The 22,125-nt window shown below is 43.4% G+C and overlaps 3 protein-coding genes across 3 annotated transcripts; all 3 read left to right on the forward strand.

Annotated features, from left to right (window-relative positions):
• Positions 1-1,999: 1,999 nt before the first annotated feature.
• On the forward strand, positions 2,000-3,745 carry LOC131022947 (uncharacterized). The gene has a single exon (XM_057952487.1). It carries the CDS (start codon positions 2,000-2,002, stop codon positions 3,743-3,745), a length of 1,746 nt encoding a protein of 581 aa, XP_057808470.1.
• Positions 3,746-13,477: 9,732 nt separating this feature from the next.
• LOC131022948 (protein FAR1-RELATED SEQUENCE 5-like) lies at positions 13,478-16,070 on the forward strand. The gene is made up of 4 exons (XM_057952489.1): positions 13,478-13,490; positions 14,128-14,836; positions 15,335-15,530; positions 15,654-16,070. The coding sequence occupies exons 1-4, from the start codon at positions 13,478-13,480 to the stop codon at positions 16,068-16,070; spliced, it is 1,335 nt and encodes a 444-aa protein (XP_057808472.1).
• An 18-nt stretch (positions 16,071-16,088) lies between these two features.
• Positions 16,089-17,051, forward strand: LOC131022950 (uncharacterized). Its single transcript, XM_057952490.1, has 2 exons — positions 16,089-16,587; positions 16,906-17,051. The coding sequence occupies exons 1-2, from the start codon at positions 16,089-16,091 to the stop codon at positions 17,049-17,051; spliced, it is 645 nt and encodes a 214-aa protein (XP_057808473.1).
• Positions 17,052-22,125: the final 5,074 nt, after the last annotated feature.

Consider the following 22,125-nt stretch of genomic DNA (forward strand, 5'->3'; position numbering starts at 1 on the left):
TTTTTCTCCATAAGAATTGATGAGGAGTAATATATGCAGAGCAGAGGAATGAGCTTTATCGGAGGAACGGACCTCGCCAGAGGAACGAACTTTGCCAGAGGAACGGGGTGTCGCCAGAGAAATGGCCTCTGTCAGAGAAACCACACCCGCCAGAGAAGTGGCCCGTGTCAGAGGAATGGCCACCGCCAGAGAAATCACCGAAAGAGCGGAGAAGTCTCTCGCTTGGAAGCAAATTTACTACTATGCCCTCTACCATGCGAGGCGCATGTTTTAGCACTGAATTTACTATTTTGCCCTTAACACGTAATCTATAAATAGCCATGCATACACTCCTTGTAATTTACGCTTACTTCATTGACAATACTACAGCAACCATATTTTCGTGCTCTCAACTTTGCTTTTCTCTCTCGCTTTTCCAAACAACACTAGGTATAATTCGTAATTTGACAATAAATCACCGATTAAATCTATATACGTTCAATTATAATTCACCAGCTGGCGCCGTCTTTGGGAAATCTGGGCTAGGACGTGAGTTTTGACCGCCTGCGCATGCAGATCCGTAATTATGACCGAATTTGCGTGCGCAAGCCCTAATTGAGCCAATAATTCAAATACCCAAGCGAATTTGGACTGATAATCGTGGTGTTCATGTTGATCTATCTACGAATCTTTAAGATCTGCGATTTTCTACGTTTTTCCTTACTTCTGCATGTCGGAAAGGTGGCGAAATTAAGGATCGGGTGTTAATTTGTGATTATCTCACGTAATCATGATATTTGCGTACGGTGATAATGTTTTCTCGCATAATTTATGTTTTTCTTACAAATCTAACGTATTTAGCTAACGATCTGTTGATTGGTGCTCTGTTTTTTGTGATTTTTGGGTTTTCACGATTATTTTGCCGGATAATACGCTCTCTCTCACGAGTTTGACTCCGAATCTATGGGAAATCTCCATCGTTCTCTCTGCTTACGTTTTAAACCGTGTCCTGGGTTTATTTCCCAGTACACGGGGGTATTTCTCATGGGATCTTCTAATGGCTTTCGTGCCAGTGATCAGGGCATTCTATATTCCGTGTTTCTCTGATAACGGACGGTCTGATCTGTTTCTCTTTCTCGAAATATTTTCTTACATTTTTTCTGTGTAGGTTCTATGGACTCTTCCGATGCTCGCCGCACTCTTGAGAAGGAGTTTGACAATGCAGGGCTCAGCTCTGTTGCTCACACCACTGAGGTCCCCGCTTCACTAATTAACGGTTTGCCGGCCAGCACCGTCTTCACCACGCCGCCGGGTTTTCATAACATCTCCGCTACCCCGCTGACAGCTCAGAATGTTACTATCCAGAGATCTGCTCTGGTTACTCCGGGATCAGACATGCCAAGTTTGGTCCCCACATCTGGTGGTGTACCACTAAACTTTGTGTTGACAGAGCAGATGATGGCTCTGCTCAACTACGCTGCTGTGCGACAGGCGATGGGGACTCCCCTGTTGTCCACCGTTCCCGCCACAACTCCCCCAATGGGTATGATCAACCCACAGGGCACTGAAGCCCCGCCTCCTGCTGTTCTGGAAGTGAATGATCCGCTCGTCAACAAATAGGCTATACTGCCTAAGGAGACACCAAAGGGCCCTGCCGAGAGGGAACTGGAGAGAAGGCCAGAGGGGAGCCGAGTCAGGCTCAATAGCATCGTTAGAAGGGAAGGGGTCGATGAATCCGACAGCCACTCTATCACTCCTATGTTCGAAGAGGAGAGACCAAGGGGGACCGCAAAACTGAAGAATCAAGTGTCACAGCTGAAACATCAACTCAGAAATCTGGAGGACAGTTTGAGGGAGAAATCTCAGAAGGATGACAGGGTACAAAGGTCAGAGAGATCGCACCGGTCAGAAAAGTCGCACCGGTTAGAGAAGTCGCTTCAGACTCGAGGGTCAGAGGGACGGGACCAAGAGCACTCCTCTGGGAGACAAGAACACAGGGCCCACAAGCGTCATCATGACCATGACGACAAGGTCCCACCCCACCAGCAGCCGGAGTCCTTTTTCCGCTGATATCTTGGCGAATACTCTACCAAGGAGTTACAAACCTATTTCTCTAGATTACGATGGTACCACCGACCCAGAGGTACACCTCAACCGGTTTGAGGGACTGGTCACTCTTCACATGTACACAGAGGGCATCAACTGCTGGATATTCTCCACCACGTTAACTGGACCCACCCAATTGTGGTTTGGGACGCTCGCCCCAAATTCTATTCACTCGTTCGAGGATCTACAGACGCGTTTCTTAAGGCAGTTCGCGAGCTCGCGGAGGGTTGGGAAGTCAGCTCTTTCCTTGATGGACATCAAACAAGATCAAAACGAAACACTCCGGGAATACACTGCTAGATTCAACCTCGCTGCTCTGGAGGTGCCGGAAGCGGAATCACAAATTAAAAACTGTGCTTATGTTAGAGGGTTAAAACCAGGACTCTTCTTTGATGAGTTACAAATCACACCGACAAGGGATTTTGACGATATCATGGCCAGACTGCTGGGATATTTGCAGTTGGAGGATACCAGGATGGCACGAAAAGCTGAAAATGACAAGCATAAGGCCAAGAGGGCCGAGGAAGCACCAGAGCGGAACAACAGGCACCAAGATCGGGCGCCCTTAAGAGGATTGCCCCCAAGGGTACCTCCTCCCCAAGCAGAGGGACCACCGCGCCAACAGCGCACTGTGAATGAGGTCAATCGTTTTGACGAGTATACCCCACTGAACAAACCGCAAGAAGAGATCTTCCACCTGATCAAAAACCAGTCGTTCTTCAGAGCGCCGGGGACTTACAGGGATGGGCAGCCACAACAGGGCCCTAATAACAAATTGTGCGAGTACCACAATTCTTATGGACACTTCACTAAGCACTTTGGACATCTTAAGCATCAATTGGAGCTTTTGGTACGCCAGGGAAATCTGGATCAGTTCATAGCCCGGGGAAATGAGGGCCAAGGTCCGAGGCCAGAGCAGAGAAACGAGCCCCGACAGGACCAGGGGAACAACCGAGACCGAAGGCCGAAGGAAAATCGGGATAACCACAGAGGAGGAGTAGAGGGTCGGGTACCTCCCTTCCCGTACCGAAGAGAAGTACACATGATCTTTGGGGAAAATGGGACACCCACATCCAACAGGGCCAAGAAACAGGTTGTACGAGCAGTGAAATCAGGTTATTATCCCAAACAAGTGATGGAGATTACGGGCGCGACAGAGGAGCCGGTCATCAGCTTCGGGGCAGAGGACCTGAGAACGCTTATGTATCCGCATGACGATGCGCTGATTATCACGGCAGACATAGCCGGTTTTATTGTTCATCGCGTCTTCGTAGACTCGGGCAGTGCAGTGAATATTTTATATCTAGAGTGCCTCCAGAACATGGGAGTCGAAGCCCACATTGAACCAACAAACACCCCGTTATTCGGGTTTGGGGGAGAAATGGTCATGCCAATAGGTTTTGTGGAGTTGTCGTTAAGTCTTGGCAATGCGGATGCCAGCAAGACCAGGGTAATACGATTCCTGGTAGTGGACATGCCGAAACCATCCTACAATGTGATACTTGGCCGTCCTGCCCTAACGATGTTCAGAGCAATCATTTCCATGTTCCATCTAAAAATGAAATTCCCCATCAGAGGGGGAAGAGTGGGAGAAGTATGGGGCGACCAGAAAATGTCGAAAGCATGCCATGTACAGATGCTTACGCACTCTTCAGGGTAGAAAAGGGAAAGAATAACAGAAGGACCGGATACCCGGAAAAAGGGAAAGGTGGGCGAAATCACTGCTCCGGTAGAGGAGCGTCATGAGTTGGCGGAATTGTTAAAGGATCGGGATAGTACAGAGAAGGCCGCCCTGGTCTCCACCAGCGATGTATGTAACATGATAGAATTATTTCCCGGGTGAGAGGGTTTCCAGACCAAGATTGGGTCTTCCATGAACGACCAAGTCAGAGAGGAGCTGGTCAGATGCCTCCGCAGAAATGCAGACATATTTGCTTTCAGCACGGCCGATCTGAAGGGAATAGACAGAGGATTGGCGGAACATTGCCTCAACGTGGATCCTAAGATCAAACCAGTGAAGCAAAGAACAAGGCATTTCGGTGCCGAGAAGGATGCCGCGATCAGGGAACAAGTCCAAGGGCTGCTGGATGCGGACCATATCGAAGAAGTACAGTATCCTGAGTGGATATCGAATGCCGTAATGGTGGCGAAAAAAATAAACACCTGGCGTATATGTGTAGATTACAGGGATCTCAACGCAGCCTGCCCCAAGGACCACTATCCTCTGCCGAGGATTAACCAGCTTGTAGATTCTACATCGGGTTGTGCGTTATTATCCATGATGGATGCATACCAAGGATATCACCAGGTGAAAATAAACAGATGGGACATTGCTAAAACAGCTTTTACCATTTGCTGTGGGGTTTTCGGTTGGAGGAGCATGCCGTTCGGCTTGAAAAATGCGGGGGCTACGTACCAACGGATGATGGACAAAATTTTCATGGAACAACTCTCCAAAAACATATCGGTATATGTTGATGATATGCTCGTGCGCAGCGTCAGAGCGGAGGACCATGTCTCTGACCTGGAGGAGGTTTTTACGGTGATCAGAAATCACCGGCTCATGCTTAACCCAGTGAAATGTACCTTCGGGGTCACTACGGGAAAATTCCTGGGATACAAAGTCACTCCCGCGGGAATAGAAGTCAATACAGATAAAGTCAAGGCCATCATGGACCCACCCAGAGGAATCAAGGAAGTACAAACCCTAAATGGGCGCATCACTGCTCTGAGCAGGTTCATCTCAAGATCAGCGGAACGGAGTTTGCCATTTTTCAAAATCTTAAGAAAGGGGACTAAGTTTCAGTGGACAGCGGAATGCCGAACAACTTTTGAAGATCTTAAAGGATACTTAGCGGAGCTCCCAACTCTGACTAAGCCAGTCCCGGGAGAGACATTGTACCTATACATAGCAGTGGGAGAGGAGTCAGTCAGCTCTGTGCTTATCAGAGAGGAAGGGAGTCACCAAAAACCAATATACTTTGTCAGCAGGATCGTGCAGGGCCTTGAGTTGAATTACTCTGAGATTGAAAAGGCTGCTCTGGCAGTCATGGTCACGGCATGAAAATTGAGGCCCTATTTTTTATCACATCGGGTAGTGGTGCGAATTGCTTTACCTTTCAGGCAGGTGTTGGGGCGGCCGAATTTATCGGGCATAATGGTAAAGTGGGCTGTGGAATTGGGGGAGTACGATGTTGAATATGAGCCAAGGTTGGCTATTAAGGCACAGGCCCTTGCGGACTTCATTCAGGAAACTACTCGCCGCCCGGTACAAGAGTTCTGGATAGCTTTTGTAGATGGGTCAATCACGAAGGAGGGATGCGGAATTGGTGTGTATATTATTTCTCCAAGCTCAGAGGTATATCAATTCGCCATCAAATTCACTTGCAAATTGTCTAACAACGAGGCTGAATACGAGGCTGTGGTCAGAGGGGCGCACATTTTATCAGAGTTGCGGGCCGATTGCGTTATCATTAGAACCGATTTCCAGAGAAGAGAATACGAAGGCAGACTTGTTGGCGCGAATGGCCAGCGCAGTGGAACAAACATGGAATGATGAGATTACGCTGCTCTGCGACACCAGAGAAATGAGGACTTCACAGGTCTTTTCAGTAGAAATCCGGGATGATTGGCGCGCCCCAATTATACACTTTCTTAAGACAGGGGAACGGTTGAGCAAAGAATCTAATCAGAGGGCTCGATACGAGAATTATTGTTTGATCAATGATCAACTGTACAAGCGATCTTTTACCCAACCCTTATTAAAATGCTTATCGCCTGAAGAAGCTAACTTTGCTTTAAAAGAAATTCATGCATGTTGCTGTGGCGGGCACACGGGATTCAGGGGTCTCGTACGAAAAATAATTCGTGCAGGGTTTTATTGGCCTAATGTCAACAAGGACGCCAGGGAATTCGTCCGCAAATGCGAGGCTTGTCAGAGACATGCTGGGAGAATCAATGTCCCCGGGGAAACCATGGGAGTCATGTACGCCGCATGCCCATTTGATAAGTGGGGTATAGATATCGTCGGGAAGTTGCCTACCGCACCAGGAGGAAAATGTTTTCTCATAGTGGCGGTGGATTACTTTTCAAAATGGGTAGAAGCTGAAGCTGTGGCGAAAATTGATGAGGTAACCGTGGAACGGTTCATCTAGCGAAACATATGTTGCCGATTCGAAGTCCCTAGAATCATCGTGTCAGACAATGGAACCCAATTCACAGGACAGAGGATTGCTGATTTCTGTGACCGAATGGACATCACCCACCATTTCGTGTCCGTGGCTCATCCACAAGCAAACGGGAAAGTGGAATTAGCAAATAGATCAATCTGCGAGGGAATCAAGAAGCGGCTGAGCCAGAGCAGAGGGAAGTGGGTTGAGGAGTTGGACACTGTCCTTTGGGCCTACCGAACTAGCCCAAAGACAGCAACCGGAAAAGCGCCTTTACCCTCGTATACGGATCTAATGCAGTAATACCGGTGGAGGCCAGACTGGAGTCATACCGCATCACCACCTACGATACAGAGCAAAATTCCGAACTCCGAAGAATAGAACTTAACCTTGTGGAAGCACAGAGGGACGAAGCTCAAGTCAGAGCAGCGAAGTACAAAAGCATCATCAAGGCAGGATACGACAAGAGGCTCAGAGCAAGGAAGCTAGCCAATGACGATCTAGTCCTCAAGAGGGCCAATGCACTGAAGCCAGTGGGAAAATTCGAGCCCAATTGGGAGGGTCCCTTCATCATCACCGAGGTCCTGGGCGGCGGAGCCCACACTTTGTCGGATCCAGACGGCAGAGCCCTCCCCAGACCATGGAATATCAATACTCTGAAAAAGTTCTATGTATAATGTTGATTCAATGACATGACAAATTGTAGACCGAATACTCTTTTTCCCCACAGGGGTTTTAACGAGGTTCGGGGCCATGATATCAATAAAATCGAATACGTGGTTCTAGGGAATTCCCTGATGTTGACTCATTTACTTTCATTTATTGCTTTCCAAGTTGCATATTTTATTTAACATGTTCATGCAGAGCATTGCACATGTCACCAGAGGGAGGAGTAGGGTATATACCCACAATTCACAAATTCGATACCAATTGCTGCCAAGCAAGCTAAGGGAAAGAAAGGGAAAAACAAATTCAAATTGCTACTGAGTAAGTCAAGGGAAAAGCAAACACCTAAGGCGGATCAGAGGGTGTTCTCTTAACCGTAAGCCACGAAAGTTGGTTGCGCCCCCCAGGCCTTCCATGCTCCGTGCAGGGTGTTCTCTTAACCATAAGCCACGAAAGTTGGTTGCGCCCCCGGGCCTTCCATGCTCCGTGTAGGGTGTTCTCTTAACCGTAAGCCACGAAAGTTGGTTGCGCCCCCCGGGCCTTCCATGCTCCGTGCAGGGTGTTCTCTTAATCGTAAGCCACGAAAGTTGGTTGCGCCCCCGGGCCTTCCATGCTCCGTGCAGGGTGTTCTCTTAATCGTAAGCCGCGAAAGTTGGTTGCACCCCCCGGGTCTTCCATGCTCCGCGCAGAGGGTTACTATTTAATCGTAAGCCGCGAAAGTTGGTTGCACCCCCCGGGTCTTCCATGCTCCGCGCAGAGGGTTACTATGTAATCGTAAGCCGCGAAAATTGGTTGCATCCCCCGGGTCTTCCATGCTCCGCGCAGAGTGTTCCAGTCAGCAAGGAGGGAAGCAGCAGAGGAATGCAGCAGAGGGATGACTCAAAGAGAAGCAATAGAGGAATGCAGCGGATGACGGACTCAAAGGGAGACAACGAAGAAATCTCCGAAGGAGAAGTCAAAGAAACCTCCGAAGGTGAAGTCAGAGAAAAAGCTTCGAAAGAAGAGTCAGCGAAATCCCCGAGGGAAAAGTCAAAAGAAATCTCCGAAGGAGAAGTCAGAGAAACCTCCGAAGGTGAAGTCAGAGAAATCTTCGAAGGAAGAGTCAGAGAAATCCCCGAGGGAAAAGTCAGACAAACCCCTGAAGGAGAAGTCAGAGAAATTCCCGTGGGAAGAGCCAGTGAAACCGTTAAGGGAAAGAGTCAGAGAAATCACAAACATTCCAGCAAAACAGAGCTACTAGCTTGGTCAGAGGCAGAAGAACCACTCAGAGGAATCATCAACACTTCAACAAAAATAAAAAATTCTACTCTACCCGACAAAAAACATTGGTCACATCGCGAGGTTCCGGAGTGTAAGGCCACAACAACAATAATAACAGCAACACAACATGAAAGATAAACAAACACGCAGCTGAAACAGAAATTAAAAGGAGACATAAGTCATGAAGAAAATCCATTAATAACACCGAAGCGGCAAAACTGTACACTATGATCAAAACAATACAAAGTATTCACAAAGTCGAAATTACAAAAATTTTGATAAGATAAAAGGGGGAAGGGTAGAAGCAGTCAGGAGGGAGGAGCATGAGCAGGGGTCGTAGAGTCCGGAGGAGCAGAGGCTGAGATGAGCGGAGCCAAGGGACCAGCAGGAGCAACAGCTTCAGGAGCCTCGCCAGAGGGACCCCCTTCTTCAAACACCGGCAAAGTGCCCGAATCCCTCACCGCAGGGAGATGAGCCTCCACGTCAATCAACTTTAACGCTTCTTGGGTATATGCTGTTTCATCTTTATACAGGGCGTAAAGCTGATCAACGGCCGCAGAGGATGATGCACGGTCTTCGAAGTCGGAGGCCTTAAAGCCAGAAGGCAGAGGGGGGCTCCAGACCAAACTGCGGGAACCCCAGAGGACCAACACCAGCCTGGCCCCTCAGTTGGTTTACAAATCGCACCAGGGAAGCACAGAAAGAAAGCTGGTATACGGGAGAAGTGGCGCCGGCTCAGAGCAGACCCCGAAGATGAATTGGGGAATGGCCTTCTCCAAGACCGGGTACCACCACTCAGGCTTTTTCGGGGACGCGTCCGTGATGCCCAGCAGCCTGTTCAGGTCCTCGTCCTTGATATGGTTCATCAAGGCCTTCGGGTCCAGGGCAGCAGCTTGCTCTGCCGATACTCCCAATAACTCCGCCGTCTTCACAGAGGTCTCTTTTATCACATGGGCAAAGATTGGGGCAAATCCCTCCAGATAATCGGGTGTTTGCTGGAAAGCCGCCCGAGTGCCTTCTAGCATCATGCCCAGGAACTGCTGGCCCTGGGGTGACAAGAAAAACTCCAGGCGTTGGTCCCTGGCCCCCATCACGTAACCCCGATTCTGGGCACCCTCGCAAGCTGCCTTCCAGTTGCGCCGGGATTCCCGATGCTCCTCCAGGTACCTCATCCGAAAACGGACTATGTTTTCATAGCCCTCTTTCTTAGCTCTTTCCAGCTCAGAGGCCAGAGAGGCCTTCTCCACCTCGGCCTGGTCAAGTTTTGCTTTAAGCTCAGCCACATCTGCCTCGGCCTTGCTGTACCGTTCCACTGTACCCGCGACCTCCTCGTCGCGCTGTGCCATCCGCTGCTTCTCAGCCTCCAAATCCCTCTCCAGTGCATCGTAATCATGTATCGATGCACTGGATGGCTGACTCATCCAAAAACACTTAGCGGATGGACTCGAATTTATACGAGGTCGTCCTAGGGTGGTAAGGTGACTCAAGTCGTCTCACAAGGAAGACTTAGCAGGGCTCTAATCGTGTTACTCACAGAAAACAGGAAATAAACCTAAACACTCTAATCGGGTAATTGGGTCTGACACAGTTTCTCACTCTATCACCAATACATAATTGAAAGGAAGCAATAAACATCAACTAATGCAGAAAACATATAAGAACACATATAGGAACTAGAACATGGCGTTTAAACATTAACGAAATCAACTAGGGTTTCAATCTCGAACTCTGAACCAAACGATCATAAACTCAATAACATCAACAGTTAATGATTACCTAGGTAAGAAACTAAATCAAGCATCAAATTCAACTCACATAAATCTTCAATCACCATAGAAGAGATTATTAAACATTCACCAACAAAAGAAATCCGAAGGCAACAATAACAATCCAACGATTCACGTAATGCATCAAGATCAACGTCAACAATCTCAAATCTTCACATTCATCATCATAACATTCATCAAGGCATAAACTAAAGAATTCAAATAAGCCAAAGGATTCAAATTAACTGAGGAAAATAAATAAGTTCTTACACAACAAGCAATCCAAGAAAAACTAATCCGATGAGATGATAGTTGAAAACACAAGCGATCCAATGAATCCAAAAGCGAAAGTAAATGTTTGAAGCTCTAAAAACCTTAGGAAAAATGTGGAAAATCGCCCTAGAGGCTGCTGAGTTCGAAGATATCCAATAACACCCTAAAAATCGGTTTTTATAGGCTGAAACGTAACTGCCGGAAATGCACAGGGGCGGCGGCCGCCGTGAGACGGCGGCGCCGTGGACGGCGGCCGCCGTGGGACGGCGCCGCCGTGAGGGCCCTTCGCGGATTCCTTCAAAGGAGAGCACGGCCCGCGCCGTGGGGCTGCGGACGCCGTCTGGACGGCGGCCGCCGTGGCACGGCGGCGGCCGTGAGTCTGCTTCCGAAAAACGCTCGAAACGATGCTGAAAATGCTAAACGACTCACGAATCCTGCACACGACATTAATACACCAAAAAGATCATCGAGCACGTGAAAAATAAGGCAAAGAGGTATAAAACATGCTCGAATGCACGGTAGAAACACTAGCAAATACTGCCCAAAAACGAGGTAAACAATGGCCTCCCCCACCCGGGACTCCAGCTGCAGAGAAATGAAGGGAAAATGTTAGGACAGAGAAAACGAGAGGTTAGTAATAAAACCATTTAAACGTGATAACAAATGCAGGATACCTGAAGAGCCAACTGGCTGAGCTGGTTAGCCAGCACCGCCCGTTTCAGCTTGCCTGTTGCCTCCTTATCCTTAGGGTGGATATGGAAAAGCAAGGCGTGAACGAAGTCTCGCCCCTTCTGAGCCGAGATTGGCTTGGAGCCAGAAGCCCCTGACTCCCCTGCGGGCAAGGCCAGCGCCTTGCCTCCTTCAGCATCCACGGAGGTAGCCTCCGCTTCACTTGCTGGTTCCGCTTCGGCGCCCGCAGATTTGCTTGCCTTTCCCGAGCCCTTCTTGCGCCTTTTCTCCGCAAGGGCTTGCACGACAGCCTTCCTTTTTTGTTGGACTTGGCGGGAGGTGGGAGTTGGGATGTCCCGAACTAGGGTGGAGATGGGGAGGTCATCATCAACGTCCACCACAGGAATGGCGGTCCCCCTGCCGGCTCCACCGGAGCCAGAGCCACCAGCCCCCTGGCTGTCGGGGCTAAACAAGGACAAAACTTCCATGTTTTTCCCCTTACTAGGGGCGAAGCGCTGCTCAGGGGTAACCTCCGCAGGAACGTCAGTCACCGCCTGGGACGTATCAGCCCCCAAATCCGTGGGTTGCCCAGAACCCTGCCCCTCATCGCCAGAGGGACGACCGGATAAGAGCGTAGCTCTGCACTTACTCCTCCACGACATGCCTGCAAACAAACATAACTTTAGCAACAAAGTCAAGGTAATAAATAATTTATACATATCTACTAACACCCAATTTTACCTATAGATCGGCGGGGAAACAGGGGGAAGTAAGCCGGTGGCAGCTAAGGCCGAACTACTCTCGGCCAGCTCTTTACAGGGAAGAGGATCCTCCCTATTCATGGTGTTAAGGAAGCCTATTACACCTAGTTCAAAATCGGTGGGCTTTCCCATAGCAGGAGGCTTATAGCTGGTCCAAGACTCATGCCATAGCAGCTCCTGGGCATCGAATTGACGCCAAGAACCCCGATTGGTTTTCACAAAACAATAAAAGGCTATGAAGCCTTTGTCATGGGAATTGAGGGAACCAAGGAAAGTAGTGGGGTAGGTTTTGCGGGCGGCAAAACTATACAAAGGGTGGCCCTGCCACCTAAGGGTTTGGGTTCGAAGGAATAATGTGGCGGTATCCTGAATACCATGGGCTGTACAGAGGATGTGGAAAGCGAACAACCTTCGTAGAGCAGAGGGGGCCACTTGGAAAAAGGGGATGCAGAAATGATTGCAGACTTGTACTAAAATGGCAGGAGGTGGAAGCCTTAAACCAGCTTCCACTTGGGCTCGGAAGAGGGGGATTTTATTCATGTGCAGCTTGATGAAAGGCTCGGAGGCCTTGGAATAGGACTCAAAAGTCAAGCCCTCCGGATGTTGGCACCTGTCAAACATCCTCTGCATCTCCGCTACACCTAAGCGGGATGGAGGAATGGTCTTGGGTGATTTGGGAGTAGAAGGGAGAGGTTCGAACGAGGCCGGGGAATCCTGGGGCGGGCTATGGTTGGAAACAGGGAGAGAAGAAGTCGGAGAAGCTAGAGGAGAGGGAGAAGGGGAGAAGTCAGGTTGGGCGCCGGAGGTAGAGGCCATGGTCGGAAAAAACTTAAAGAAGAGAAATCTAGGGTTTCCACGCTCAATCAGAGCACCAACAATTTCCAAAAATACTCTATACTAAACACAAGTATCGGGAGAGGAGGATACGCGATTTACCTAAACCAAATATTCGTAAAAGTCGATGAAGTGGTCTGGAGAAGGAAGGTCACAGTGTATTCGCCGGAACAGGAGGAGGAAAATCGCTGGAAGTCGAGAGATAATTGCGCGAAGTAAAAATGGAAGAAGATGAATAGTAAGGATTTGAATCGCCTAAGTATAACGTACGCGGGCAACCACTAACTAGCTGGATGAACGACACGTGTCACTGAGAAGATAATCGACGATCAAGGATTTTTACGGAGAAGTGAAGGGACGCAAAGGTTAAAAAGTAACCTCGAAATACGGGAAAGTACACTGTGAAAGGACGGGTAATTAATGCGAATGACGTCAGCCACGCGGGTGAACACTCTGACTAGATTACTCTGCCCCAGAGCGAACTAGTCAGACCCGAGGGGGGAGTAGCTGATGAGAAGTAATATATGCAGCGCAGAGGAATGAGCTTTATCGGAGGAACGGACCTCGCCAGAGGAACGGACTTTGCCAGAGGCTGTCAGAGAAACCACACCCGCCAGAGAAGTGGCCCGTGTAAGAGGAATGGCCACCGCCAGAGAAATCACCGAAAGAGCGAAGAAGTCTCTCGCTTGGAAGCAAATTTACTACTATGCCCTCGACCATGCGAGGCGCATGTTTTAGCACTGAATTTACTATTTTGCCCTTAGCTCGTAATCTATAAATAGCCATGCATACACTCTTTGTAATTTACGCTTACTTCATTGGCAATACTACAACAACCATATTTTCGTGCTCTCAACTTTGCTTTTCTCTCTCGCTTTTTCAAACAACACTAGGTATAATTCGTAATTTGACAATAAATCACCGATTAAATCTATATACGTTCAATTATAATTCACCAAGAATCATCCGCAGAGATTCAATCCTCAATTCAACAATGTCCGACGAAGGTTAGTAATCGGTTGTTCATGTATTAATTCCATTGTAATTTTTTTGCTTAATGCAATACGTCGATCTCAATTTTCATTTTTTTTTGTAAATGATTTTGTATTAAAATACTGAATTGAAATGGTTGGTTAAAATATTGACGAAGCGTATATATTATGTGTTTTAAATTATCGATTTTTAGTAGTGTGGATACATAAGCCACAATTCTGTTCAGTTGAATAGTGATATTCCAGTCATAACATTCACTGATTCATGAGTTCAATTCATAGGTTATGTTATTTTTTTACTCATTGTTATTTTTGGCTTAAATAAGTACGAATTTATTTCGTTTTATGTTATGAATTAGTGAGTCAAGGCATGATTTCCATTTTTTGATTTAATACATAATTTATATATATGTTTATTCGAATGCGTATAGTCAAGGCATGATTTCAATGATTCATGCTCTTGATTCGGATGTTAAGTAATTTTTAATCCACTTATGTTCATTCGAACATGTTTATTCATGCTTGAATAATCAATTTTTCATGATTTTTGTTCATATTTTATGATATTCTTAACATACGGTTATGTATTGTTACATAAATTATTTGGTTATTCAACTATGGTTATTCATCTTGGTAATATTTTGTTTAACAGATGTTCATAGATCTCGTGATGAACAATATATTATTGACTTAGTCACACCCACGTGTGATCCTCAATTGATTCCATTTGAGGGACAAATATTTCCTACATTGGAGTTGGGTGTCAAATTCTATGAGGAGTACGCGGATGCAGCTGGCTTTGAGACACATCTAAGTACGCCCAAAAAAACGGAAGACAGTACCATGCTTTATAGGTATGTGTTATATAACCGAGCTGGATTGAAGCCCAAGAAAAAAATTCCGTCGAATACTAAGGGAAATGAACCTAAGAAGCAAAGGCAAACAGTGTCTATTAGAGTTGAATGTATGGCACACATTGTCCTCCGTCATGCTGGTAATCGTGGATACAGGGTCACCACCTTTGATGAGGAGCACACGCACAATATGGTCCCTGAAGGTCAGCGGCATCTTATGAATTCTAAGAGAAATGTCAATTATATTCATCAAATGATGATGCTTACTGGAATGAAAGCGAATATCGGGCCTATGAAGACATTTAGATTTTATAAGGAACTAGTCGGTGGATACGATGATGTGGGCTGTACTCCACAAGATTTCAAGAATTATGGTCGTGATCTAAGGGCGTTTTCCGATGGAGTTGATGCCCGCATATTATTAGATAATTTCAGGGATAAACAAGAGAGTTGTCCAGGTTTTAAGTTCTCCTTTGATACATTTGAAGATACTACATTGAAGAGACTGTTTTAGGCGGATGATTGCTCCATCAAGAATTTTAAATTATACGGGGATGCTGTTTCCTACGATGCTACATACCGAACCAACAGGTATGAAGCTTCTTCATGCATTCTCTGCTATGTTCATGAACTATTACATATACGTTTTTTGCCCTTGATTGATAATACCGTGGATTGCATATTTGATATAGGTGCAGCAATATAAGCTCACTTTTGTTATTCATAGATCCAGCAATATATTTATTCATAATGATGTTGTTCAACTCACGATCATATTCATTTTCTTCACTTGAACATAGTAAGAATATAAACATAGTTTTATTCAGTTGAACAACATTCATCCGAATTGAACATATTCATTTTCTTCACTTGAACATAGTAAGAATATCAACATATATTTATTCATAATGATGTTGTTCAACTCACGATCATATTCATTTAGATTCCAATTGTCAAATTGAAACATATATTTATTCATAACCATGTCTTGCATGTGTGATATAGGTACAAAATGATATTAACTCCTTTCACTGGCAGGGACAATCATGGGAGATGCATAACCTTTGGTGCTGCTCTTATTTCGAATGAGGATGTTGAATCCTATTCATGGGTCTTCAGCAAATTTGTTGAGAGTATGGGAGCTCATCCACTTATCCTTATAACAGATCAAGACCCGGCAATGAGAAAGGCCATTGAAAACGTATTACTTAATACGTCTCACAGACTTTGCATGTGGCATATATTGATGAAGTTTGCCGAGAAGTTGCCGAATCACTTAATGAAGGACTTGGAATTGAAAGAAAAATTCAACAATATTGTGTAGCCTGATCTTGTTGAACCTTCTGTCTTTGAGGAGAAATGGCACCGTCTCATGGATGAGTATGACCTCGGCGGCAATAGATGGTTTACCGACATGTTTGCATTAAGAGCCAATTGGGTACCGGCATATTTTCGGGACACTAAAATGAGTGGGCTCTTCAGGACGACGTCATTGTCAGAGAGTGAAAATAGTTTCTTCAGACGGCACGTTAATAAGAACTCGAATTTGGTGCAACTATATATGCATTATGTTGGAGCTATGGAGGCACAACGTAATACATATGATACTATAACTCTGGCTGACGAAACTGGTTCTCTTGATTTGATTACCCAGTCTCATATAGAACACCATGCATCAACCGTATACACGAATAAAATATTCAAGGAGGAGGTGCAAGTGGAAATTGTTTCCGCCGCATGAACATGTTTGATATCTCAAATGTATGTGGAGGATAGCAGTAGTTTTTATGAAGTTGATGATACGGCTGATGGTGTCTCGAAGGTGTGTTACAGCTCGGTTGATGACGAGTACACATGCTCCTGTAAGTTGTTCACTAGGAAGGCTCTCCTGTGCAGACACATCTTCTTTGTTATGAGGAACAAAAAATTGACTCGCATCCCAGATAAGTACATTGATGCAAGGTGGTCAAAGTTGTCAAGAGTTGCTGCACCTCTAACTGAACATCTTTCCATTGAAAAGAGGTTTTCTGGAAATAACCACCTTTTCTTGGAATTGTGCAAATCCATTGGTCATGTTAGAGGCGACTCCATTCTTAAGGTCCAACTGTTTGATGATTTGAAAGGTTTGGCAGAAAAGTATTCAAAGTTGGGAGTACCCATTGATAAGAGCTGCAAGAATGATATGTTTGTTGAATACTATGGTTCTGTAAGACCAACTGAAGTTGACGTGCTACCACCGAGCGTAGTACACACTAAAGGTTAGTAATAGAAATATTATGTGTTAATTCAATCGTCATTTGTTGTTTAATGTAAATTGTTTTGTATTTAACACTTGAAATATTAGTGTTAATAGAAATGTTTTGTATTCAGTTAGTTTTTTCAAATAGTCACGAAGCTGAAATGCTATGTTAACTGACTTAATGAATATAAGTAGTTTACATACATAATCATAATGTATTGTTCTATTCAGTTGAATTTTCATATTCAATTGTGAATATTCATTGCTTCACGACCTTTATTCATATATTATTTTATTTTTGAACCCATTGACATTTTTGGATTAAATTATTTTTTAGGTAGCGGTTCTGGTGGGCGAAGGAAGTCTACGAGGGAGAAACTAGTTGAACAAGCTCTGAAGCCCAAAAGAAAATGCAAGAAGTGCAATAGGTTGGCTAATCATGACTCTAGGAACTGCCCAGGAGTTGATGTCGCAGAGGAATGAGTCGTTTATCATTTATGGATTCTACCTTACAAGTTGAATTATCTATTACTGTTTATCTTTTCTTAAAGTTTTCAGTTTTTCAGTTTTATTTATCATTTAGAGAGAATGCAAGAAGTTGAATAGTTGAATTACATAAAGTTGTTTGATGAACATTATTGAGTTGATATATTCACGATTACATTTCCTCATTTTTGGGTTTGTGGTTCCATTGTGAACTAATGACATATTTTTATTTATATTTTGGCGTTTAATTTCATGAATCACTTATAAACAACCTTTGAGACATTCTAAGAGCAACTAAACACGTTGTGAAACTCACGATTAATGTTATAATTTATACGTGATATAGTCATGTTTTTTATTATGCAGCTCTGGAATATTATGCAGCTCTGGAATTCCGGCTACATACACGTCACTTTTTTCATGCTTGTTATTTTTATAGATGCGGCAACTCACTATAGTGTCAATCAAATCCAATCTCTCCTAAGAAAAAAATGAGGCGTATATCTAGGTCATATTCTGGGAGTCAATCATAAATTTATTCATAATCATATGTGATCATTATCCACATGTAAATTTAATGAATAATTTTATTATTCACACGAACAAGAATATGATAAACGAATACCAATTATTTAAAGAGAGGATGGACAACAATACATAATGCTTCATTCGTTCACATGAACAATATAAAATAATTAAAAACTTCCGCATATGCTTATTCATAATGTTATTGTTGAATAACATAACACAATCAAAAAGTTCAGCATATATTTACTCATAATGCTATTGTTGAAGAATATAACATAATCAAAAAGTTTAACATATATTTATTCATAATAACAACGCTATCAAAGTAATAACAACGAATATTCGCGTCCAACTGTCAAATTTAATGATGGTCTGTGATCTATAGAAACATGGCATAAGCATAAAAATTGTTTAAATTCTAGATCTTGCTTGTCTCACCCAAGCAACACATAGTTAGCATTGAAGTTACTATTATTGCACAACTCCCGATAATGTATTGATGCAGATTTCAGCAGCTCCCCCCTCACATCATTGAACTCGCAACTTAAAATCGTACCACAATATCTAACTCGCATACGGCTCATATGACGTGGAGACGATGACGACATTCCACACTTCCAACTTGATGAACCATCGCCCATAAAAGTCTCTAAATGGCGCATGAGGTATAACCCCGTGTCTATCGTGTTATTGTTGTCTGCCCATTTCATATCTACATGCTGCACTTTGGCTCGTGACACTGTCTTCGCCTTTGCAAATTCCTGTTTGTCTAAAAGATATTCTGACAGCAAAAAACACTAAAAAACACACTAACATTAAAATATATCAAGTTATAGAAATTTATAATGCATATTTGATTACACACCAGCACGTCAGCCAATTTTTCATACTTCGCTACATCACACGCATCTGAATGGTTTACTGTACTGTCCAATACAAAAACCTTTCCCTTACGAAGGTCCACGCACATAGCATAGAAAATATTGCCTTCCATAATTGGGAAAAAAATCTACAATAGTGACGTAGTTAGCATATTTCTATTTGAATAAATAAATGTGTAATAATATAACTGACCAAATCCATGTAGTTTAGTGGACTATTGTGGTAGTCAGCCATCTCTGCGTTGATTAACTCATTGAATGCCTTCTTAGTTGATTCTGCAGTGACATCCTTTCCAGCAATTGCATCCACCTATTTTAAAAACAACATTTTATTATTTTTTTAGTTTTTGTTGCATTTATTATGCATACTATACAATTCGTAACTAAATAAAAACTTACATAAATGTTAATTGTCCCAAAAAAGCGAACAGGCGACGTGTTTGAACGAGTTTGCTCCTTACTATTAAGTATCACACACCATGCATTGATGAGGTAAGACCCTATAATTTCTCCCCTACGCAAGGTGCACATGTCCGAACGGCATAGCTCAATATCCTTGTAAGAGAACATTACCTCACTACTAAAAGAATAAAGTAATTCGACAAACAAATTATGCATATTCATTATACATGAACATATAAATAAACCAAAGTTAAGTTTTGAAATCCTATACTCTTCATCATCATCTTTGTACATTGCATACACCCCCAGTTCCTTCTTCATCTTGTTCAACACCTTTGTAGTATTTATTTCACGCTGCAAGTATGGTGAACACAAATTTGCCGATTTCAACAATCGCCCTTTCTTGATAGGATGTGGGGTACGAGAGGATACAACATCAATCTTCAAAAAAGTTCATGTTATATGTTTAAACAAAAATTAATAGCATATTATATGCAAGCAAAATCAGTATATCTTCCTACATAGAACATATGCATACATTTGTAGAAATGTTGCCCTAGAAATGTTGCCCAAAACAACTCGTATATGTCCACCTGTTCTATGTTTTGTGTTCTTTCACACCTGATAATTCAAAAGTTAATTATACTTTACAGCCATATCGAATTACATCTTTCTTCTTTTGCGAACATAGCCAATCATTACCGACGCCTTTGCAGGAACAACACCAACATTCTCTTTTGCATCTGGAATCTGCTCAACCGCTGCAGCATGCAAGTTGAAAATGTTATACTCCACTATGTCATATTGAATAAACCACATAAATTAATGATATCCCAAGTTCGAATGAACAAATATTTAATCATTCAAGATACTATATACAAGAGATCAAACAAAATCATTATCCATATTTAAATTTAATGAATAGATTTATTATTCACACGAATATCAATCATTAAATATGATAAATAAATATCAATTCTTTATACGTTCGTACGAACAACAAGACATAATGCCTCATTCGTTCACCTGAACAACAATCTTGCTATATTCACTTGAATTAAAATCTTGAATTGAAATGGTTGGCTACAATATAGGCGAAGCTTATATATTATGTGTTTAAACGTAACCTTATATGGTCTAAACATTTAAATCATTCAGATTTTACCTTAACTACTCCATCATTCCTATCGGCCACACTCGACGCTCCTGGAATATTAGATGCTGGAGGCACAAGTCGTATCACTCTTCCATATAAAATAAATTTCAAAACACCGTCACTTATTCGGATTTTACATGCAAACATGAACAATAACTTATTAAATAACAATGTTCATGCACACTATTCACACGAAGACAGATATTGAACAAGGTATGAGTTTGAATAAACCACATAAATCAATGAGACATCAAGTTCGCATGAACAAATATTTAATCATTCAAGGTAATATATACATGAGATCAAACAAAATCATTATCCACATCTAACATAAATTTTTTTCACAAAATCACTATCCACATTTAAATTTAATGAACATAATTTTTTTTCACACGAACAAAATAAATACAAATTATTTAGGGAAAGGATGGACAACAAGACATAATGCTTCACTCGTTCACATGAACAACAATCATTTTATATTCATAGGCGAATAAATTTTATATGTAAGTGAACTATATTAAAGTAAAATTACCGGCTCTCTTGTTGGTCCTAATACCCCTTGCAAATCCACAGACGGAGTAAAGTCAACGCTTCGAGCAGCAACCGTAGATAAAATCTATTTCACCCAATATTAATCATCTTAATTACATATCTTATTAAAATTAAAATAATTGATTGTTTAAAAAGAACCAATTCACCTGAAGTCTTTTTCCTTGTTCGTATCCACCATCATCCTTTGGCTGAGATCTTTCCACCTACAATAAATGACATAACATTAATTCTCAAAATATTTCAACAATCATATTACAAAACTGTACATCATCATCATGCTCAACTAATCCAAGGTCAAATCTTGGTATGTCACCAATATCCTTAATCCTACTAGTTTCCCCGCTCGTAGCATTTAGTGTCGCATCATCAATGGACTTCAGAACCAAAGGGTCGGAATAGAAAGCATCATCGTCCATATATACGTAAGCCGCACTTTTCGGCACAACAGGAGCCTTCCCCTTTAGTACAATGCCTAAAAGTTTTTCAGCCTCTTGCACACTGGAAATAGATTCCAACTTCTCAAATTCTGACTCCGGTGCATCTGCAACAAATTTCTTTATAGCCACCAACCGTTCAGAAATTTCGACAGCTTGTTTCATCAAACATACACCCCATTCCTCGCTTCTAGGTGAGGAGTGGACAACTTTTTCGTGCACGGCATCATCAATAACCACTTCTTCAACACCATGACCAGCCACCGCGTCCACATGCTCAACAACCACTTCTTGCACACCCACTTCTTGCATACCTTGATCAGCCACCGCTTCCACATTTTCAACAGCCTCTTGTCGCACATTTTGAACAACCACATCTCCAAAGTCTAATGGCAAAGAGATCGGGTCGCGAATAACACCCTACCCAAATGCATTGTTATCTTTTGCTCGTTGTTCTCTCCTCCTCACCAATTTAGTTGTCCAATTCTTGAACAATGGGAAAGCCCAACATACTGGAAATTGCACTAAATGGACTCGGTCCACATAGAAAAGCTGCCAGAAACGAATACATAGTCAGTGTTTAAATATAGACATTAAAGACCTAAAAATAAATTTAAACTTTACCACAGTGAACAACGTTGGCCCGGGAAACATTTTCGACTTGTCGGACTCCCACGATTTTTTGTGATTAGATAAAGATTGGAGGACATATCCAGCCCAATTCCACTCTCGTAATCTGTCCAAATTCACGAGGCAGTGTAGGATAAAGGGATGGACTATTCCGTTCGTCGTGCTCTCGAACAAGGAGAATGCAACGGCTATCATGAAGTGACGTTTGAACCACGTCCCACCTTCTGTGCATTGAAGCATCTTCTCCACCACCATACCAAGCTTAATGTCGTCCTTTCCACGGGTGCCAAAAAATCCAACCCACTCAGTAAAGAAATCATTTGAAGTTGTCCTCTTAAACTCTACTATCTCTTTATGACCCTTTGGTATCCCGAATGCACGATACACGTCATCCTCAGTGATCTTAATCCTTTTATCATCTGAGATCACCAACTCCATAGTGTCAGTGTTGATATGATCAAGAACCCAATAAGCCATTTTGCACG

Source organism: Salvia miltiorrhiza, chromosome 4, assembly GCF_028751815.1.
Source record: "Salvia miltiorrhiza cultivar Shanhuang (shh) chromosome 4, IMPLAD_Smil_shh, whole genome shotgun sequence".
Taxonomy (NCBI): Eukaryota; Viridiplantae; Streptophyta; class Magnoliopsida; order Lamiales; family Lamiaceae; genus Salvia; species Salvia miltiorrhiza.

Bases quoted from the DNA above. Each gene is read 5' to 3' on its own strand.
- LOC131022950 (XM_057952490.1), top strand. From the start codon at position 16,089: ATGTATGTGGAGGATAGCAGTAGTTTTTATGAAGTTGATGATACGGCT. The intron at 16,588-16,905 runs GTTAGTAATAGA...ATTATTTTTTAG, and splicing joins GAGCGTAGTACACACTAAAG to GTAGCGGTTCTGGTGGGCGA.
- LOC131022948 (XM_057952489.1), top strand. The intron at 14,837-15,334 runs GTTTTAGGCGGA...TGTGTGATATAG, and splicing joins GATACTACATTGAAGAGACT to GTACAAAATGATATTAACTC. The intron at 15,531-15,653 runs GTATTACTTAAT...AATATTGTGTAG, and splicing joins TGAGAAAGGCCATTGAAAAC to CCTGATCTTGTTGAACCTTC.
- LOC131022947 (XM_057952487.1), top strand. From the start codon at position 2,000: ATGACGACAAGGTCCCACCCCACCAGCAGCCGGAGTCCTTTTTCCGCT.